Source organism: Lissotriton helveticus, chromosome 7 (genome assembly GCF_964261635.1).
Source record: "Lissotriton helveticus chromosome 7, aLisHel1.1, whole genome shotgun sequence".
NCBI lineage: Eukaryota > Metazoa > Chordata > Amphibia > Caudata > Salamandridae > Lissotriton > Lissotriton helveticus.
The window spans coordinates 1069560678-1069583372 of NC_136068.1; the positions used below are offsets into that span (position 1 = coordinate 1069560678).

The 22695-nt window shown below is 51.3% G+C and overlaps 1 protein-coding gene across 1 annotated transcript in view; it reads left to right on the forward strand.

The window, feature by feature from the left end:
* CBX2 (chromobox 2) overlaps positions 1-22695 on the forward strand; it is a 157723-nt gene that overhangs the window by 64287 nt on the left and 70741 nt on the right. The window contains exon 4 of the mRNA XM_078654021.1: positions 19861-19930. Within this exon, the coding sequence (XP_078510147.1) occupies positions 19861-19930 (70 nt within the window). The remainder of the gene's footprint in view (positions 1-19860; positions 19931-22695) is intronic.

A 22695-nucleotide genomic window follows, 5' to 3' on the forward strand; every position in this document is an offset into this window, starting at 1 on the left:
ACCCTTAGACTCCCTAGTGGTAACTAACGCTAGAAAACGTGCCAACTCTCAGACCTCTGGTGATGTGCCACCGCCAGACAAAGAGTCTAAATTGTTAGATGCTTCCGGCAAGCTAGTTGCTGCCCAAGCAGCTAATCACTGGCGAATAGCCCACACACAGGCATTACTTGCTCGGTACGATAGGCCCCCATGACCAACTATAAACCCTATTGCAACACTTACCTGATCAATATAAGACCAAGGCCAATGATTGATTCAAGAGGGTAACCAATGCATCAATCAAGTGTGTCCTTGATGCAGCAGGCACCGCCTCTAGGTCCATTAACACTAGCGTGTTACTCAGATGACATGCTTGGTTACGCATCTCTGGCTTCAAATAGGAGTTACAAACCACTATCCTCAATCAGCCGTTCAATCAAGAATACATTTTTGAACCGGCTGTAGACACCACTGTAGAAAAGATGAAAAAAGACAGACTACTAAATCCATGGGGGAATTATAGTCTCCTTCCTACCTTGGTTCCTTCCGATGCTCCTTCTGTAGAGGAGTGTTAGACGGCGACCTGGAGGGTCGGCCGAGCACAAGGGGAGAGGCCTCCGGTGAGGGCCGTCCCCAGCGATCGTACAGACAAGTAACTTCCTCCCCCACAGATGGACACCACACGAAGATCAGATTAATAGGCAGTTCTTGAAGTAAGGTAGTACGGTACAATGAGATCAGGACACGATGATCCTCTCAATTCTAGTCTCTATTAGGGAAGGGGGTAGCGGGACAGTCTTGGTACCCGTAGGTACGGCGGTGGAACGGTGATAGCTCACAATCCTCGAGCTCGGTGTTCGGACGGGTCAGACCGCGGCAGCGCCAGCAGGTCCCGAAGAGGTCGTAGGTGGCAACGGGCCGCGGCAGCGCCAGCAGGTCCCAACGAGGATGAAGGTTACAACGGGCCGCGGCAGCGCCAGCAGGTCCCACGAGGATGAAGGGTTACAACGGGCCGCGGCAGCGCCAGCAGGTCCCACGAGGATGAAGGTTACAACGGGCCGCGGCAGCGCCAGCAGGTCCCACGAGGATGAAGGTTGCAGAAGGCCGCGGCAGCGCCAGCAGGCAGGACAATAGTTCACAAGGCAGGGCTGCGGCAGCGCTGGCAGTCCGTCAAGGATGAGTTCGTCGCGGTGTCTCTCGACTCCAGGATACAACTGCCTTCCTGTTCTGGGGCTGCCTCAGTTATAGGTCTGGCACTCTTTGATGTCCGGACCCTCGCTCTTGGAGGTCGGGAGGTCCGGGATGAGGGAGTCCAGACACCCAGCAGGGGGGTGGAGCCAGCGCCCGAGGAGGCTGGGGGTGATCGGCACCTGGCGGGAGAGAGCCATCGACACTTCTTACTCCCATTGACCTGCCAAGTGGTCCGTTCACCTCCTGGGTGGATGGTGGTGCCGGGATGTCGGGACCTGGCCAGGCCCGGGGTTGGGGTCGAGCTGAGGCCACGCGGCCTCGTGGCGCAGTGTCTAAGATGGCGGCTGGTCCGGGCAAGGGTGCTGACAGTGGCCCAGGCCAGGGACACCGGGATTCCCAGGAGCAGACGTCCCATGGGGGACGGGTTGGGGGTTGCTTCTGCGGGTAGTACCTGGAAGGCCGGTACCAGGGCCCTGTCATGCGGGGAGGAAGCGAGCCCTTCATGGGGCCTGTCCAACATGCGTCCCCCCCAGCTGAAGGCGGGGAGAGTCACCCATCCTCTTGGGGACTTTCCTCGTCGAGGCGGAAAAAGCGGGACAGGCCGTCCGCGTTGGCGTGGTCTTGACCAGGGCGATGCTCTACAGTGAAGTCCATCCCCTGCAGGGAGATGGACCATCGCAATAGTTTGGGGTTCTCCCCCCGCATTTGCATGAGCCATTGCAGGGGCCGATGATCTGTTTGTACCCGGAAGTGGGTTCCGAAGAGGTAAGGCCGGAGCTTCTTGAGGGCCCATACTACTGCGAAGGCCTCTCGCTCAATGGTGCTCCAGCGCTGTTCTCGGGGCAGTAGGCGTCTGCTGATGAAGGCCACTGGTTGGTCGACTCCTTCGGGGTTCAGTTGGGAGAGGACGGCCCCAATACCATGGTCGGAGGCATCGGTCTGAACGATGAACTTGCGGCTGTAGTCGGGGGCCTGGAGCACAGGAGCGGTGCACATGGCGGCCTTCAGCTTCTCGAAGGCCGCTTGACAGTCGGGAGTCCAGTTGACTCTTTTTGGGTGGTTCTTAGCCGTGAGTTCCGTGAGGGGCCCCACAATGCTGCCATAGTCCTTCACGAACCGCCGGTAGTGTCCGGTGAGCCCCAGGAAGGCTCGGACCTCAGTTTGTGTTTCGGGGGGTTGCCAGGACTGAATGGCAGCTACCTTGAGTTGGAGGGGGGCCACCAGACCTCTCCCCACTTGGTGTCCGAGGTAGGTCACGGACCCCTGGCCGATTTGGCACTTGCTGGCCTTCATGGTGAGGCCGGCCTGTTGGAGGGCCTGCAGGACCTCTCGGAGGTGGTGGAGGTGGTCTGTCCAGTGGCGGCTGTATACCGCGATGTCGTCCAGGTAGGCGGCGCTGAATTCCTCGAGGCCCGCCAATACCTGGTTCACCAGTCTTTGAAAAGTGGCTGGAGCGTTCTTCATGCCGAATGGCATCACTCTGAAATGGTAGTGCCCATCCGGGGTGGAGAAAGCGGAACGTTCTTGGGCCCTGGGGGTGAGGCCGATCTGCCAGTAGCCCGCTGTTAGGTCGAAGATGCTTAGGTAGCGGGCTGCCCCCATGCGGTCGACTAGTTCATCTGCTCGGGGGATAGGGTGAGCGTCGGTTCGGGTGACTGCGTTCAGACCCCGATAGTCGATGCAGAATCGGAGCTCAGGTGTGGTGCCCGGGGCCGCGGCCTTGGGGACCAGGACGACCGGGCTGGCCCAGGGACTGTTCGAAGGTTCGATGACCCCGAGGGCGAGCATCTTGGAGACTTCTTCTTGGATGCATGTACGTACCCGATCCGGTACTCGGTACGCCCGGTGTCGGACAGGAGGACTGTCCCCAGTGTCCAGGTCGTGCAGGCACCAGGAGGTGACTCCGGGTGCGAGGGAGAACAGGTTTGCGAACGGCAGCAGGAGGGCCCGACAATCTTGACGCTGCTCTGGGGTCAGGGCCTCGGAGAGTCGGACCCCGTCCACCGAACCATCTCTTTCACGGGTCCTCAGTAGGTCAGGGAGGGGCTCGGAGTCTCCTTCTGCGCCACTGTCGGTAGCCATCAGCAGGCTGAGCTCTGAGCGCACGAAGTGGGGTTTGAGTCTGTTGGCGTGGAGAACCCGGAGGGGGTTCCGGGGGGACTCTAGGTCGATGAGATAGGTGACGGGACTCTTGCGCTCGATCACCTTGAAGGGCCCTGTCCATTTGTCCTGCAAGGCACACGGTTCGATGGGGGACATCACCCATACCTGCTGACCCGGTTCAAACTCGATGGAGGAGGCATGTTGATCGTACCACTTCTTCATGTCCTCTTGACTGGCCTCAAGATTGGCTTTGGCGATCTCCCTGAATTTCCGGGTCTGATTGCGGAGGGTCAGGAGGTACTTGTAGACGTCTGGAGGAGCTTTTAGGGGGGCCATTTCCCATTCCTCCTTCACTAGGCTGAGAGGCCCGCGAACGGGGTGTCCGTACAGGAGTTCGAAGGGGCTGAAGCCGAGGGACTTCTGGGGGACTTCTCGGTAGGCGAAGAGGAGGCACGGTAGTAGCACGTCCCACTGGCGGCGTAGGGGTTCTTCTAGCCCCATGATCATCCCCTTGAGAGTGCGGTTGAACCGCTCGACCAGTCCGTTTCCCTGGGGGTGATAGGGGGTTGTGAATCGGTAAGTGACCCCGCACTGCTGCCAGAGGGATTTCATATACTTTGAAATAAAGTTCGTACCCCTGTCGCTGACGACTTCCCGGGGGAAGCCCACTCGAGAAAAGATCCCCATTAAGGCTCGACCCACTACTGGGGCTGTTATAGTACGAAGGGGGACCGCTTCAGGATAGCGGGTGGCGTGGTCCACCAGGACCAGGATGAAGCGATGCCCTTGTGCTGTTCGGGGGTCCAGGGGCCCCACAATGTCTATTCCCACCCTTTCGAACGGGGTGGTCACCACGGGGAATGGTTGTAGGGGTGCCTTGAGTTTGCGGCCGCTCTTCCCGCTGGCCTGGCAGGTCGGGCAGGACCGGCAGTGGTTGGAGACGTCATTCCTCATTTTGGGCCAAAAAAAGTGAGTCACCAGGCGGTGGTAGGTTTTGTCTTGCCCCAGGTGCCCAGCCAGGGGGACATCATGGGCCAAGTTCAACAGGAAGTCTCTGAAGTGGAGGGGCACCACCAGCACTCGACCGGCCCCCAGCTCTGCGATTTTCTGCTCGCTGTACAAGAGATCATTGTCCCAATAAACCCAGTGGGCCCCGGTGGTGTCTCCTTGGCCCTGGGCGAGCGCTTGCTGTCGCAGTCCCTCGAGGGAGGGACAGGTCTTTTGCCCCTGCCGGAATTGTTCTTGGGTGGGCCCCCCTTCTTGACGCCACTGAGCCAGGTCGGGAAGTTCGGGGGGCTGTGCGGACCCCTCTGGGGTTGGTTCCGTGTGGTCGGTATGGATGGAGTCGTCTTCGGGAGCGATCGGGGGAGGAGGTGCTGACCATTCGGGTTCTTCCGGTCTAGGGATGGTGCGGGTGGCCATGGACCGGGTGGTCACGCACGCCCAGTCCGGGAGGCCCAACATCCCCAGATGCTCTCTTCTTTCAACAGCTGCCCACGGGGAGCTCTCGAGATCGTTCCCCAGGAGGCAGTCCACGGGGGCATCGTCGCGGACAGTTACTTTTAGCATGCCGGACACTCCTCCCCATTCGAAGGGGACGCAGGCCATCCGACACAGGCTCTCCGAATTGTCTGCCGATCGGACGGGGCAAAGAACGTTTGGCAGGATTTGTTCTGGGGTCACCAGGTGACAGCGGACGGCCGTCACACTGGCCCCGGTGTCACGCAGGGCTTCGGCCTTGCGCCCATTTATGCTCACCCATTGGCTGTACTTCCGAGTGTTGGCTGGCAGGGGAGTCCGCGGGACCATGTCTCTTCCCCCTAGGCAGGCCAGGGTCATGGCGGCAGGTTCCCACTCGAACTGTTCCGACTCGTATGCTTCAGTGTCTTCGGAGACTTGTTCTTCTCCTAGGACGGCGGCCGCCACCTGGCGGGGCCCGGGAGCCGGGTTCTTCGGGCAGGTCGGGTCACTGGCGTAGTGGCCGACTCGCTGGCATCAGTGACACGTAACGTTGGCTCGGAACCCCGGTCGCATCGGGGGGTTTCCCCGGCCGGCTGGGGGCGGAGTGGTGTTAGCGGGAGTGACCGGGACAGCGTCTCTGCCCCGGCCCGGTCCTCCTCCTCCTCCTCGGGGACGATGATGACCTTGGTTGGATCTGTTCTGCTCATTCGGCCCACTCCGGGCCACTCGGGTGCTCTCCCACCGGTCCGCCTCGGTGGCGAGCTGTCGTGGTTCAGTCAATTTACTGTCGAGGAGGTGCTGCCTGAGCTCGACGAAACAGTTGTTGGAGAGGTGCTCCCGCACAATGAGATTGAAGAGTTGTTCGTAGGTGGTTACGTTGTTACCCTTGATCCACCCCTCGAAGGCTCGGCTGAAATAGTTTACGTACTCCAACCAAGTTGTACCTGGGATCCGGGTGCAGTTGCGGAACCTCTGGCGGTACATTTCGGGCGTAAGCCCATATCGGCTGAGGAGGGCGGCCTTCATGTGGTCATAGGACGTCATTTGATGGTCCGGAAGCTGCAGCAGGGCATTACGGCCCTCATTGACGAATCTTCCCCATAGCCCAGCTCCCCAGTCACTTCGAGCGATCCGGTGGGCCGTCATGGCGATCTCGTAGGCCTTGAACCACTGCTGTATGTCGTCGTTCCGGTGGTTTTCTCGGACCACATCCTTGGGGATGTGGACCTTCTGTTCGGTAGTACCCAGGGAGCGCGGTGGCTCGGGCACCCCTAGGTTTGTGTTCAGTTTGCGTATTTCTATCTCTGCTAGTTTGCACTCGTGTTCGTATGCCAGTCTTTTTTCTTCGAGATCCCTCTGTCTCTGTTTTTCCTCTCGCTCTTCTCTGAGCCGTAAGTGTTCTAAGTTTATTTTCTGTTCCGCCAGCTTCAATTCTCCGTCTAATTTGAGCCGTGCCAAGTCTAGCTCGTGTAGTCTATTTTTTTCCCGCTCCTGGATCTCTTCTCGGGAGGGACCTGTTCTCCGTTCTTCCGTCAGGGTGGTGTTGACTTCCGGGGCTTCGAGGTCCCGGGGTGTGGCGGTATTCGTCTCTGTCCAGGCCTCTAGGGTGTTTTTGAAGTCTTCTTTTGTGCTTAGCCCGGTGGTAGCAATGCCTAAGTCCATGCAAAATTGTTTTAGCTCTCGGTGGCTGTATTCCTCCAGTTTTTCCATCTGGAACTTTTCTGCCGATCCGCTCTCTTTGGTCGTCATTGTGGTTTAGTCGTAGGGTGAGTTACTATCTGTACGGTACGCGTTGGTTCGGATCGCGCCGCTGGCCACCAATGTTAGACGGCGACCTGGAGGGTCGGCCGAGCACAAGGGGAGAGGCCTCCGGTGAGGGCCGTCCCCAGCGATCGTACAGACAAGTAACTTCCTCCCCCACAGATGGACACCACACGAAGATCAGATTAACACCTTTTATAGGCAGTTCTTGAAGTAAGGTAGTACGATACAATGAGATCTGGACACGATGATCCTCTCAATTCTAGTCTCTATTAGGGAAGGGGGTAGCGGGACAGTCTTGGTACCCGTAGGTACGGCGGTGGAACGGTGATAGCTCACAATCCTCGAGCTCGGTGTTCGGACGGGTCAGACCGCGACAGCGCCAGCAGGTCCCGAAGAGGTCGTAGGTGGCAACGGGCCGCGGCAGCGCCAGCAGGTCCCAACGAGGATGAAGGTTACAACGGGCCGCGGCAGCGCCAGCAGGTCCCACGAGGATGAAGGTTACAACGGGCCGCGGCAGCGCCAGCAGGTCCCACGAGGATGAAGGTTGCAGAAGGCCGCGGCAGCGCCAGCAGGCAGGACAATAGTTCACAAGGCAGGGCTGCGGCAGCGCCGGCAGTCCGTCAAGGATGAGTTCGTCGCGGTGTCTCTCGACTCCAGGATACAACTGCCTTCCTGTTCTGGGGCTGCCTCAGTTATAGGTCTGGCACTCTTTGATGTCCGGACCCTCGCTCTTGGAGGTCGGGAGGTCCGGGATGAGGGAGTCCAGACACCCAGCAGGGGGGTGGAGCCAGCGCCCGAGGAGGCTGGGGGTGATCGGCACCTGGCGGGAGAGAGCCATCGACACTTCTTACTCCCATTGACCTGCCAAGTGGTCCGTTCACCTCCTGGGTGGATGGTGGTGCCGGGATGTCGGGACCTGGCCAGGCCCGGGGTTGGGGTCGAGCTGAGGCCACGCGGCCTCGTGGCGCAGTGTCTAAGATGGCGGCTGGTCCGGGCAAGGGTGCTGACGGTGGCCCAGGCCAGGGACACCGGGATTCCCAGGAGCAGACGTCCCATGGGGGACGGGTTGGGGGTTGCTTCTGCGGGTAGTACCTGGAAGGCCGGTACCAGGGCCCTGTCATGCGGGGAGGGAGCGAGCCCTTCATGGGGCCTGTCCAACAAGGAGCATCCAAAAACATCTGAGAAGATACTTCTTCCTCTTCCTGTAAAAACACCACACAAATATCCCCCAACTGTTATTTGATTGATTGATTGTTTCTAAAGCGCTAGAATAGACTCCCGAAGGAGTATCTCTGCGCTGTAGACCACTGGGTAACCCGTCCTGGCTTTCCCTGTGAGATGGTCCCTACTGGGTATCTCCAAGGTGAAACCAGGCATCCCCGGCGTATGTGGGGGGCCGTTGTGGAGATGAGGCAAGCTAATGCTCAGAGTTGCCGAGTGTGATCCCTAGTTAGAGTTGGCACCGAGGCGAGAATTATCGAGTCCGTTGACCCTGGTCCAAGACCCTGCCGCGTCGGGAATTGAACCCTGGTCCCGGGCCGTCCTCTGCTCCCGGGTCTGCCGCCTCTAACCAGTGAGCCACACCACTCCCCCGATATCCTCCTCTAAAATATCCCCAAAGGTAGAAGCTGAGGTAACAGCAACACTCACTCCTCCCACACCCCTTCCATCACTACAGACAAGTGGGTAAGACAAATGATCCAGTATGGTTACTGCCTGGAACTTACAGCAACCCCACCCACCATACCACCCAAACAGCGACCAATGTCCGCAGAACATCTCACGCTCTTAAAACAGGAAATTCTCTCACTGCTTCAAAAGCATGCAATAGAACTAGTTTTGCAGCATCAATCTTTCTGCATTCACTATGCTGTGCATTATTCTGCCATCTAGTGGTTGGGTCCGTAATTGAGTATTTTTTTTCTCATTTTGTTTTTTTTGTTTTTTCGTGGCCCAGGTGGGCGTCGACATCCCACCATTTGGTGTCCTTCGTGACGTCTATGCGCTTCCGGCGGAAGCTCCCACCTTTAGTCGCCATCTTCAGATTCTTTGTTCCGCCGTTGAGTCTGGATCGTTGCCGAGGAGTTCCAGAGTTTGGAAGAGGAATTCAAGCCAAATAGAAGATATTCGACAAAGAATCCAGTTTTTCAACTACACCGGACTACAGGTCAGGTACCCGGAACGACGAGGGAGAAGTTTAACGGACGAAACCTCGACTTTCGGGGAATGCGCTCGCAATGGGCTCCCTGAGCGCGGGGATGGACAAACACTTAAAGTTTTGCACTAATTGCCACCACAAGTACGCCCAGAAGGATCAGCATCCAGTCTACAACCTCCGCCTGCTGCTCGACCACAGAAGAGAGGACTGCAACGCCTGCTCTGCGTTTACACCCAAGACCCTCCGAGTAAGGGAGAGGCAGAGAAGGGCAAACTACAACATGCAGGGGTAAGGCCAGCTCCATCGCTCTGAGATTTGGGCCTCTCCAGTGGAGAAGAGGACAACCTTGCCAAAGGACCGGAAGACTGCACGGTCGTCTAGGTCCACATGAAGACGCCGAAGGAGGTAAGGGGGGGGGGGGGGGGGGTGTGAGTCCACCCCTAAACATCCAAGCAATACCCGAAAGAGTGAAGCAAAAGCCCCAAGCGACACTCGTAGAAGTGAAGCCAAGTCCTCGTAGGGAGCTTCACCGGCAAAACTTTCGCCGAAAGCAACCGCCTCCAGGGACAGTCAGCCGAGCGGATCTTTCGAAAGGGACTCCAATCGGCGTAGACCCTCCAAGATGTCGGTTGCCCTTGAAAAGGACACCTCAGCGGACCGACGATGTCCTCGAAGAGAAGCGCTCCAGCCCTTGATGCCGAACATGCCACCGAGATGGAGAGGAAGAAGAGGAGGCTCGAGGCCGAAATGGCGAGCATCCTACTGCGGAAGAAGGACTTTGACGAGAAGATGAGTCGATACACCATCCCGCCGAAACTCGAGGTTGACTGGGGCGACGAAGACGCGGAACTGCCGAAAATGCCCGAACCAGTTGAGGAACTGGGAGAAGAGGACTGTTTTGAGGAAGACGGCGACGAAGATCTGCAATCCTACCGGGACTCTACGTCCTTGGAGGCACAAGACGTGGAATGGCAAGATCTATACGCCGAATCGCCGGAAGACGGCGTAGATACAGTTCGAGGCGTTCGCCGCCAGACGGCATAGGGATCTACAATATGGTCGTGCAGAAGGCTGCACAGACTTGAGTGAAAATGGAGGAGAAGCCCAAGGCATGTTTCTTCCTGTAAACCCTACTGCCTCAACAGACCAGGAACCAATTCCTGCCCATGCTCCCTAGTGTGCTGGACCAGGGAAGAGAGGCCTTTAAGGAACCAGCATTATGCAAAGCTGTGACACCTAGAACCGAGAACTACAAACATTCTTCAAAGGACCCTGCATACATCCAGGGGTCAGTGCCAGCCGACTCCATAATTGCAGCAACAGCTAGGAAAAGGGCAAATGTTCCCACAAATGCCGGACCACCTCCAAACAAGGAGAGTAGGAGGATGGATCTCACAGGGAGAAAGGTGGAGAGAAATGCAGCTATACAGTGGCGCATTGCGAATTCCAACGCCCTGCTCAACAGGCACGCATACCAACACTGGGATGAAGTGGGGCAGCTCCTGAAGCACCTACCAGATGAATGCCAACAAAGAGCTGCTCACCTGGCAGAGGAAGGAAAGAACTTGGCGAACACATGCCTAAATTCGGCACTGTTTGCTGCAGAAACATCTAGCAGGCTAATGAGGATAGGAGTGACTGAGAGAAGAAACGAATGGCTGAGAATTTCGGGATTCAAGCCAGAGGTACAAAGTAACATCTTAAATACACCCTTTAATGGGGAGCACCTGTTTGGCCACCAGTGGACGACAAGTTGACACCGCTTAAGAAGGACAACGAAACAGCAAGGTCCATGGAAGCGCTGTAGTTCAGGGGGATGAGATGAGGCACACCCACAAGGAGGCCAGGTGGTGGAAGGGGAGGTAATGTGCTGATCGCACCAAACGTTCCAGCAAGGCTACCAAGGGAACAACCAAAGCCAGCAGCAAAACTGTCAATACTAACCCCGGGGACAGTCCTTTCGAGGGCGTGGAAACGGCAGAGGACAAACACGGGGGGAAGGCAACCGCCCTCAACCAAGTGACTCGGCCATGCATCAGGCCCCCACCCTAGCAACACCTCTGGGTGTGTAATGACCTACTTCTCTGTATTTTTTGGTGCTTCTGTCAGTCACCAGGTCATTACTTACCACATCCTTTCTCAGGTTAAAGAAAGACACCACATTTCACAATACTTACCCAAGAAAGGAATAAACACTGGCAACATATAAGACCATTGCCGAGGAGCTCGCAAATAACAAGTCACAACACCTCCCCATCCGAGATGGTACGCAGAAATTCACAACACCTCCTAATCTAAGAGGGTACACAGCACATGCTCCTCCTAGCAATGTAATTTAAACATCCCTGATGGGAGCCGATTTCCCTCCCGTATCAACAATTACCCATTAGAGGGGAATCGCCCATTCCTCTGTAAGTACTTGGTAAAAAAGGGTCCCGACCTTCCCTCACAAGGAATGCAAACAAATGATATGCTCTAGGGTTTCTTTATTACATGATAATAGGATGACAAAAGAAAGAAATAACTAAACATCACAGTAAACATTAGTAGCAATCACCAACACATACATATACATAGAGCCTGAAAATAAAAGCATAGTTAGATAAAGTTAGATATACATGGAACACCTCACCATAATCTTAGGCGCCTTGTCATCTGAAGAAGGGTCTGTCTCTCTTTCCCTCTCTCTGGTTGGGTCAGGACTCTCTGTTGCACAAACATGACTGCACGTCTGCACCGTGATGTATCATCAGACCGCCAAAACACCAGACCAGCATCTCAGCATCTCTCCAGCATCTCAGAATCTCATAATCTCTGCCTCTCTCGGACCCCCTTTCTCTAATATATAATGCAGCTCTCCATCGAAGTTTCTAGCTAACTCCGCCCACAGTTCTCACTGGATTCCTGTACCACCTCGTACCAAGAGCACAACAAGCAGCTGGCCAAGCGTTTTGCTCTGCCTCGGCACGAAGAGCGCACATTCCACCCTATAAGAACCGGTCCTGTCTGGTTCACTACAGGTGGACAACACATGTAATCTGAAATATAACCTCTCACCTACAGAGGCTCAGAAGATGGCTGCAGTTTAGAATATGGAGTTGCTCAAGCATAGGCCTCTACTACTTGGAAAGCAGAATAATATTAGACCACGTCAAAGCCAATAGGCTAAAGTCATAATTCACCTAACTCAAATAACACTATGCACTTAATCCCTCAGTATCCACTATGGAGCACATGTGTGCACCATCATCAACAACTCTGCACCTCTACATCCCATACCTTCTATTCTTTGGCAAGATTATTGTAATGCAAGAACATCCTATATTAAGGCTAACGTAACATAGCACACTAAAATCAGTACACAATGGTGGTGATAGAGGGTCATCACAGATCATCAGACCACTAAAGTGGCTCATTCACTACAGGGTGGGCTGAAAGACAAAAAGAAAAAATGCAGCCAAACATTCAACAACAAACTGTACCACGAACACTCAACACCGGTAGGGGGAAGAATGAGACTTCATCCAGGAATGGAGGAAGGTCACATCGAACAAATGGATACTAAACCTCTTACAATATGGATACTGTAAAGAATTAGAAAGACCATCTCCAAACAGAGGACCAAGAAGAAAGGCACACTCAAAAGGAGCTCTCGCTCTTGCAGCTAGAGGCGCAAGAACTGCTCAGCAAGGAGGCAATAGAAGTGGTACCGCAAAACCAAAGGAACAAGGGGGTTTACTCAACCTACTTTCTGGTGCCAAAGGTGGACGAAACACAAAGGCCTGTCCTATATCTAAGGTTCCTGAACAAATTTGTAAGAATCAAAATTTCAAGATGACCTCCTTACAAGAGGTAATACCACAAATACAGCAAGGAGACTTCATGGCTACAGTAGATTTAAAGGACGCATACTTACACATCCCCATCAACCACAAACACAAGCGACCTACTAAGGTTTGTGATCAACCAAAGCCACTACCAGTTCACAGTACTGGCATTCGGACTGAAGTCCGCACCAAGGGTGTTTACAAAATGTCTAGCAGCTGTTGCAGCACACCTATGAAGGCAAGGGATACGTGTATACCCCCATCTCGACGGCTGGCTCATAAAGGCAAGTTCGTACGGTCAATGCAAACTACACATCCAGCAGGTCATACGAACACTGACAGTGCTGGGTTTCTCGATTTATTGGGAGAAATTGTCAATAGAGCCAGAGCAAATCAAGATATTCTTACGGGCAGATATACACTATACAGGCCAAAGTGTTCCCCAGCAGGAAGAGAACTTTGGGGATACTGAAGGAAACGCATCATTACCGCAAGGGGCAAGTTCTGACTGTGAGAACGGTGAGCAAGCTAATGGGAATGAAGGCGTCTTGCATTCACCTAGTCCAAAATATTCAACTACACATGAGGCCATTCCAGGAATGGATACAACAGCAATGGTCACAGGCAACCGGGAGTTTGGAAGATCTAGTGGTTGAAACACACACATTGCATCAGGAAATAGCGTGTTGGAACAAACAAAACATATCACAGGGGAAACCATTCACACAACCAACTCCAACAGGGACCATCACAACGGATGTATCCCAGCTGGGTGGGGCGTGCATATGCACAAGCTCAAGGTGAGAGGGCTGTGGTCGCAACAGGATGCGGTCAAGCACATCAATTACCTGGAACTAAAAACCGTGTTCCTAGCCCTGAAAGCTTTTCAGAAGCAGCTGTACGTAAACAGGGTGTAGATCCAGACAGACAACACCACAAGCATGTTCTTCATCAACAAGTAGGGAGGAACACAGTCAGTAGTGCAGGAGATATGGACATGGGCCATCCCGCTAAAGATAGACCTACTAGCAATACATCTCCCAGGGAAGGACAACGAGGAGGCAGACTCACTCAGCAGACAGACGTCAGCATCACACGAGTGGGAGATCAACCAACAGAAATTAAATAAGGTATTCCGGAAGTGGGGTACACCACAGATAGACCTATTTGCAACATACCAAAATGCATAATGCCAACACTTCACAACCAGACCACCGGTCCCAAGGGAATGCCCTATAGATAAGTTGGTCAAAGACATTTGCATACGCTTTTCCCCTGATCCCACTGATACACAGGGTACTCAGCAAGTGCAGGATCAGCAACATGTCACTGATACTAATAGCACCTCAGTGGGCCTGACAGTCATGGTTCTCGCAAATTGTGGAGATGGCGCAGGCACCAGTACACAAATTCCCAAAGAGAAGGGACCTGTTAACCATGCAGAACGGAAGGGTACTACACCCAGAACCAGTGAGCCTCAGCCTGGCTCACAAGATCACAAGGGAGTCAACAGTACTAAAATACTTAACACATCTACTGCAAACTAAGCTCCACGTCCCCAAGGGTACACTTCGCGGCGATTGTGGCTTACGCCAGAGGAGAAACGGGGAAAAGTTTCTTTACCTCCTAAGTCTTAAAGACATTTCTAGAACGGGCAAAGAGAATCGCACCCCCAAACAGAATGTCAGCACCAGCATGGAACCTCAATGTAGTGCTGACCCAATTGATGAAGGCACCATTCGAGCCCATGCACAAAGTTACACTGCACATGCTCACACTAAAGACTGCCTTCTTAGTAGCTATCACATCACTACGGAGAGTGAGTTGAGGGAGAGGTCAATCCTCTAGAGGGAGAGGTCAATCCTCTAGAGGGAGAGGCCAATCCTCTAGAGGGAGAGTAAATGGATCAAACTGACTTATCCTCAAACTAAGACCCACACTAAAGACCTGTGGGGGGGGGGTGGATATTTTTCTTCCAAAGAGAATGGGAAAGGATAACAGACAATTGGATATTACATTTGATGTATGGGTATTGCATAGAGCTCATTTATGTAACACCTGCAAACCCATCAAAACAAGAAAATTACTGAAGCCAGAACAAAATTGTTAAATGAACAAGCAAGGAGGGACAACATCCTTCCCCTTGAGCAAACTTGCACAGGAAATCTGGCAATGGGCAATAATTCACAAAATCAACTTACAAACTGTCAATCTACCAGGAGTAGACAACATCACAGCGGACCAGCTGAGCAGACAGAACTGCTTCCACGAATGGGAATTGAAGATCAAAAAAGTACAGTATCTGTTTGCAACAGTGCATAACAAAATGCCAATCCTTTGCCTTGAGGTTTCCACACCACCTAGCAAAGGGAAATGCACTCTCTCTCTCTCAACTGGTCACAGATAATTTGCTTACGCCTTTCCACCGATACCCCTGCTGCAAAGAGTGTTACAAAAAGCAAAAGATGCAGGAACAAATATAATTCTTATTGCTCCACTATGGCCAGGTCAGACATGGTATTCCACTCTCCTAGAACTATTCAAAGGGGAGATGTTCAGGATCAGAGCAGAAAAGCAGAAAAGGACCTGCTAACAATGCACCAGGGTCAGATCTTTCACCCAGAGCCAGCAACACTACCTTTAGCAGCTTGGCGCCTGAATAAATAGAATTTAGACACATCAATCTGCCTCTACAAACCATGGAAATTCTAAAGGAGGCAAGATAACAGTCCACAAGAAAATGCTATACACCAATTAATACTTGGCCCTGAGTACCATTCATATTTCACATACTCTCGAGTAATGGAGCAAGCTGCTCAGCTTGATCTCGATTAGAACACCGTGTAGTGTGCGTAAAGTGAATGGCAAGGGGACATTGCCGAAAACGTAGGACTGCATGTCTGTCTTATTGGGCATGCCAGTCTGAAAGGAATGTTGTATGCTATTTTCATCTGATCACAGTGGGATAAATTAGAACGGTCTTTTTATGTAAATTTGTGTATAGTTATGTTTCTTTGGGCAGGTAGCACTGGGGATAGCTCTATTCTGGAGCACCCACAGTGAAGTGTGATATTTTACACCTGGCTGTCGTTCAGTCTTCCTGTAGCAGAAATTGGCAGCTCCTCCTCTACGAGGCCCTCATTGATTTTCCAAGGGCAGCCCTGTGTCAATTCCTTCCATCCTAGCACCCTGTCTCTACCTACAAGTCATAGGAATGCATGCAAATGCCGTACAGTCATAATCTGATGTTCAAAGCCCTCACCACAGGCAACAAACACTTCACACTTTGATAGTCCGCACTGCTTTTGTAAAAATTTTACTAATAACTTATTTCTCATACTCAAAGTGCTGTTAAATGTTACTTTAAACCGCCCATTTTCACAATAAAGTAAACCTAAACTGTAGATTTAAAGACCACACATTTCATCTTTAATCAATAACAATCTGTAGCGTTTGTATCCATTTGGAGCGTTAGAACGCAGTTGCACTTCAGTCTATTGATTCAGTGAAGGGCACCAGTAAAAAATGCTATGAAGGGCCCTTTTTGTCCACAGCCATTTTTTAGAGGACCGATCTCACGTTTCAAAGCCTTTTTGACACAGGCTTGATATCTTATGAATGTTGCCTGTCTTTGAAACCTAAACTCCCCTATAACTAAAGGTCACAAGACTGGTGACGCACAACAAACAGGCAGAGTCCTTGTACAGCCCGCAAGGGGCAATAAATATTTGCAGCAACTCTGGCATTTTTGCAGCAGGAAGTGCAGGCTTTTCTGGCCAAAGGAGCCAAAGAGTGAGTTCTGACCTCGGAAGTAGGAACTGGGTGTTACTACCACTACTTCCTTGTGCTGAAGGAGGACAGAGGCATTGGTTGTATTTTAGATCTATGCCCTCTCAACATGTTCCTGCCAAAAGACCAGTTTGAGATGCAAATGCACCTGCACGATGCCTATTTCCATATTTTTTTTCTCTACAGGCCTGCTGAAGTTACCTGCTGTTCATTGTGCAAAGAGTATTTCCAGTTTGTGGTGTCACCGTTTGGCCCCACCAATGCCCCATTGGTCTTTATGAAAGGGGTGGCGGTGGTCACAGAGCATTGTTGGATGTGTGGTGTACAAGTGTTTCCAAACCTTGTAGACTAGCTGTTGAAGGTGGGCTCGTCCCAGGCAGTTGTCGACTACCATCAGATGTCTGGCAAGGTGATGGGGAACCCCAAAGATGTTAGGAAGATCGCAATGTCACACTTGACTCCTTTCCAGATGCTCCCTTTCATCAGAGCTATCTCGGATACTGGGCAGTATTATTATTTCATACTTGGAGTGGAGAGCCTAGGACATTCGGGCTATGATTCTAATGTTTCAGCCTCTTTCCTAGATCTCAGTAAGGAATACGTTGAGGCTGTTGGGGCTCTTGGCCTCCTGCTTTTCCAATATAGCAAATGGCACATTCAGTTTGTTGGTGATTCGTTTGGCTTTGAAACGCATTCTACCATCCATCAAGGGAAGGCAAGTAAAGGTACTCGCAGAGAACATCACTCACAACTGGAACTGCAACAAGCAGGGTGGAGAAGGGTCTTTTGTACTGTTCAAGGGGGCTCTTCACCCCTGGAAGCGGCTGATTTGCTAGGGCATTTCTTTCGTCGTGAACCACCCCCAGGGAGGGTGCTCCAAATAGTAAGGCAGCCAATCTGAGTTACTGATGCTTAGCGGTAGACAAATTGCTGTTACACCTAGAGGTAGCTGCAGCCTTTTAGGGAGAACCCTTGCCCGATTGATTCGCCACTGCCAGTTTTGCATACTAGAGTTCTCGAGAAGGCTTTCTCTTGCAGACTTGTTTTGTTTGAGTGGAGCTCTGGCCTCCTTTATGCCTTTGCTCATCCTTCCCCCTTTGCTCATCCTTCCCCCTTTGCTCATCCTTCCCCCCTTGCTCATCCTTCCCCCCTTGCTCATCCTTCCCCCCCTTGCTCATCCTTCCCCCCTTGCTCATCCTTCCCCCCTTGCTCATCCTTCCCCCCTTGCTCATCCTTCCCCCCTTGCTCATCCTTCCCCCCTTGCTCATCCTTCCCCCCTTGCTCATCCTTCCCCCCTTGCTCATCCTTCCCCCCTTGCTCATCCTTCCCCCCCTTGCTCATCCTTTCCCCCCTTGCTCATCCTTCCCCCCCTTGCTCATCCTTCCCCCCCTTGCTCATCCTTCCCCCCCTTGCTCATCCTTCCCCCCCTTGCTCATCCTTCCCCCCCCTTGCTCATCCTTCCCCCCTTGCTCATCCTTCCCCCCTTGCTCATCCTTCCCCCCTTGCTCATCCTTCCCCCCTTGCTCATCCTTCCCCCCTTGCTCATCCTTCCCCCCTTGCTCATCCTTCCCCCCTTGCTCATCCTTCCCCCCTTGCTCATCCTTCCCCCCCTTGCTCATCCTTCCCCCCCTTGCTCATCCTTCCCCCCCTTGCTCATCCTTCCCCCCCTTGCTCATCCTTCCCCCCCTTGCTCATCCTTCCCCCCCTTGCTCATCCTTCCCCCCCTTGCTCATCCTTCCCCCCCTTGCTCATCCTTCCCCCCCTTGCTCATCCTTCCCCCCCTTGCTCATCCTTCCCCCCTTGCTCATCCTTCCCCCCTTGCTCATCCTTCCCCCCTTGCTCATCCTTCCCCCTTTGCTCATCCTTCCCCCTTTGCTCAAGTTCTGAAGTTGATTTCCCAATTACTTTTGATTGAGCCAGGAGGGTCTGGTACCAAGAACTCATTGGCATGATAATCTGTCCTCCGATCAAGCTGCAACATCGGGAGAATCTATTGTGGCAGAAACAGGGGAAGGTCCTGCATCTCCACTCGTGAGATTGAGTGATTGCTGCTAGTCTCCTTTGATCTTCCTCCTGAAGTTATTGATGTGATTCTGTCAGGCAGGTGTCCATGTACGAATTCATTATACTCCTGGTGCTGAGACAGGTTTGTGGCTTGGTGCGTTATCTGAGTAAAGGTTAAGCTGTCAGAAGTATTTTTACGTAGGCCCAGCGAGGACTCGCGCTAGGCACTGTTAATTACTTTTTGCCAGCTCTCTTGGCCTATTTTTGGGGTATTTTCTTTTTAGGTTGCTGGATCAGCCTTCTTTATTTATATCTGGTTGAGACCTCATAAAGGTTCATAACATGTTTCCACTGAAGCCATTTGTCATTACACAGTGTAAATTTTAATTTGATTATTATTTTTTTTCTGTGTACCATATTTGAACCAACGCACAGCTGTTCAATGGCTATTCGCGACCAGAAAAAAGGCTTTCATGGTGGTCACTTCAGCTTGTCATGCAAGTGAGCTGTACCTTCTTAGTACAGTAAGTGTATAAGACATTCTACCCTAGACAAGCTAGTGTTGAAAACTCAAGCTGCTTTTCTGCTGAAGCTAGTATCACCTTTCCATGTTAGGTAGGTTGTCAGCATTCCGACTTCCTTTGACCCGTCTCAGGGGCACAAAGCCCATTGACAGGCAGGAATATTTTTATGAAGTAATGGGTGGGGGTTTAGCCCATCCTGACATCAGGTACCAACCTAAAGCCTCAGTTCTGATTCACTGGGGACTAAAGCATCCCCATCACAAATGAGAAGTAGTTTTGATTATTCTGGGCATAGTTGTTGCATGTGGGCCAGCAGGGAGGAGGCAAATCCCAATTTTGTCTAAATTGCCATGCTGAATAGCTACATTAATTGTGCTCTTGGCCTGTCTCCACCTTGGGAAACAAAGCAAACCCAGACCAGTTCTGATAACTGGACTCATGGAGGAGTGTATGATTTTGTGCCTTGTATGGCTCACACTACTTTTACTTGCCTACTGTGCCCAGCAAACCTTGCCTTAAATCATGCATGCACCTCACATTTCAGTGACAAACTTTCAGAATATGCATGGATTCCCCAATTTCCTACCTCCGCATTCCCACACTTGTCCTTATAAAAACAGTGCCCCACATATTTTGCAGGGCTTAGTTCCCTACACAGGAACTGATCAAACGGGTTGTGGGAGTTTTCTGTCCCAGACTCCCTGTGATCCATTCCTTTTATTTGAAGGAAGTCTTTCTTGATACATTGGATGTGTGTGTGAGGTATTCTTGATGCAGAAGGTCAGTCTTTGAAATCTTTCATGTTTTTGGTGGGGACCTCTTTTGATAAAGCCTGCATTGACCCAGGGTTATAGGTTGCAGTGAGACTTTATTAGTGCACTCACCATGCAACCTTATTTGGTGCAGATGGTGTGTGACCGCGGTGATGGCATAAAAATTTGTGTTGTGAAGGTTGCTGGTTTAGTGACATTCTTTGAAGCGATTTATCAAGTTTTCTTTAGTGCATGCTAGGGTGATTCTGCAGTAGACTATGCTTGACTAAGATTTTTTTATTTTAAAGGGAACAAGAGAAGGAACTTCAGAATCGTAAGAGGGGTAAGCGACCTCGAGGGCGGCCACGGAAGAATGTGGTGAGTAATTTCCGCCAATTTGCATATCATTAACTACATGACTTAAAGCCCAGGCTTTCAGAAATTTAGTTAAATCCGTTATTAAAGATGTTGGAGGCTAGACTGGATCAGCACAAACCGGCACTGTTACGTGGAGGGAGTCTACCCTACCAAAACATTTATTGGTCTGGCCGTGGCAAGCTAGTGTAATGGTTATATTTTATTGTTTTTTGCAAACGTATGGGACAGAATAAAAAAAATCCACATAAATGTGGAGCCATATGGTTGCGTTAAACTTTATAAGCAATGATTACTTTATTTGTATTTTTAATAATAAAGTATGACATAAGGAGAAACCGTATATAAACCCTTTTAAGTTTTCATACGATTCGCAGGGAAATTATTCTTATCCATGCGAAGGAAATGTACAATTTACTTTGAATTACTGTAACCTGTATAGATAGTATAAAAACACAGGGAATAAAACTAGTTTTGGAAAAAGCCAATAGCTCAGCCTTTGGCAAGATTTAAATGTATTTATTTTTTATTGCAAACAAGAGTTGCTGCCTAAAAAGGGTAAGCAAGAGTTCTTCCTAGCAGGTAGGTGTAATTAGAACAGGTATAGACACCCTTTTTGATTTTAATGTGCATAGCAGGAAAATATTTTTGTTGGTGCAAAATTATACTTGTCTTAAAACTCCAGTCACATTTATTCCATGTGTAGTTGAGTGGTAAACACCACTCACCCATCCATACTTACTCACCCCCCTCCCCTACCAGGAGGTGGAAAAACTGCATCTGGTGTGGCTTAGGTCCTGGACAGTGAGCGGGTGTGACTGAAACAGGAGCCAAAGCCTGCCAAAATGTCCAAGGTGGTGTTTGCTACTGAGGATCCATGTGGGCACTGAGAGCAGTGGGCGCATTGGAGGAGCTGTAAAGGCTCTGAACCTCAGGGACGGGATGTCAAAGAGTAAGGTGGCTTGCCCAGTGTTTGTAGCGCTATGAAGGGGGGAAAGTGGGAGGGGTTGGCTGGAGGGAGCGGGGGTTGGCTGGAGGGTGTGGGGTGGCTGGAGGGTTCAATGTGGGTGCTTGAGTTGGTCACCCCCGAAATATCTCACACACTTTGAGGGCATGCACAGAGTGTAGGTCTTTAGGTCTATAGTGCATGGTGTGCTGGGCCGCATACATGTCACCCCCTGCTGCCCCTCCTCCAAAAATAAGTACCGCAGAAAGCAAACTCGAGCCTGAGGGAGCCTTCAAAAGTCAGAAAACAAAACTGTTTCATTGAGGTGGTAGCATACGCTCTCCTACTCCACCCATAAGCCTCCATAGCACAGATTTCTACTGCATGTTCTGTTTGAGGAAGTCACCTGGCACAACTGTGCTCTAACCCTTTTAGTGAACTCAAGACTTACTTTTCTTGATTTGCACGGAGACAAAAACGGCCCCATCTTCAGCCTCCACAGTACTGTGAATTCTTTTTAATGGAAATAGTTATTTTCTGAGCCAGGGACACCATTTACCTGCAAGTCATATGCCACCATGGGTGACTGAGTGAAGAAATCTCTTCAAATTCTGATCATCTTGTGGGCATTAGAAGATTTGCGCTAATTATCCTCATTGCCAGTGTATGTATTGCCTTTATCCTGTGCATAAAGCGTCCAGTTGTGACATTTCTAAAAGAAACTTTCAAGGCTAGAGAGACTAGGTTGGGATATCTAATGGGAAAAGAGAATATCCTCCTTCAGAGTGTGATGCCTTCTCTTCAGGAGAAGATTCCCTTAAAAGTGCCCCATTAAGCACTTCCATGGTAGAAGGTCAAAACAGGGCATGCGTTAGAAAACGGGTTTCTGGTTGGCTAGGGTATGCACCTAAGCCAGACAGAATCGACCATTCTAGTCCTGCTAAGGGAGTTACTCACCTAAGATAACCACTGCTCACCCCCTTGGTAGCTTAGCCAGAGCAGTCGGGCTTATCCCAGAGGCAATGTTTAAAGCATTTGTGCAACACACTCACACTAGTAACACAATAAATATTCCACAACAGAGACTCCACACAATTATAGAAAAAAATTAAATATATTGCACACAAATCATAGAGCAAAACAACATGGATCAATATGTACGTTTTGAGTCCTGCAGGCTGTTTGGGTGGATCACTTCAATTGAAGTCAAAACATAGGGCCTAGAGCACCTGGGCTACTATTAAACTGTATTAGGTAATTTTCTATGTTATAATCCAAACAGGACCAAACTGACAACACTCATACATGTACTCTTGGAGATAAGTTAGTTTTTTCCACAAATCTTTTCAGGACATTTCATTTCATCAATAAGTATCACACTAAGGCCTAAATTAACCCTTGGGCTTAGATGCACCTGCACCTCTGTTAGGATCCTTAAGGTAACTTCAGTAAAACCGCATCCAGCAGTTTCAAATGGGAGAAATGGTAGGTCTGACAAGATTTAGTCCTGGTGTGGTCTCATTGACCCGCGCAGCCCAGTGTTAACATGGTCAAGAACCTCTTGTAGGGAAGACCACCCGATTTGGCAGTTCCGCAAGTCAGAGCTTGGCTCCAAAATGCAAGACACGTGACCCTGAGGTACGTGCCAAAAACTGGTGGGGGCGCAAACTGCAAAATCCTGCGGGAGGCCTTGTTCAGGCCTCTCTCAATCGGAGCACTCAACACACAGCTGCCCATGGGTGTGTGGTGCAGCTGTCGTCGGGCCGTATTTTTCCCTTCTCGGCCCTTCACTCTGGATTGCTGCAGTGTCTAAAAAACACAG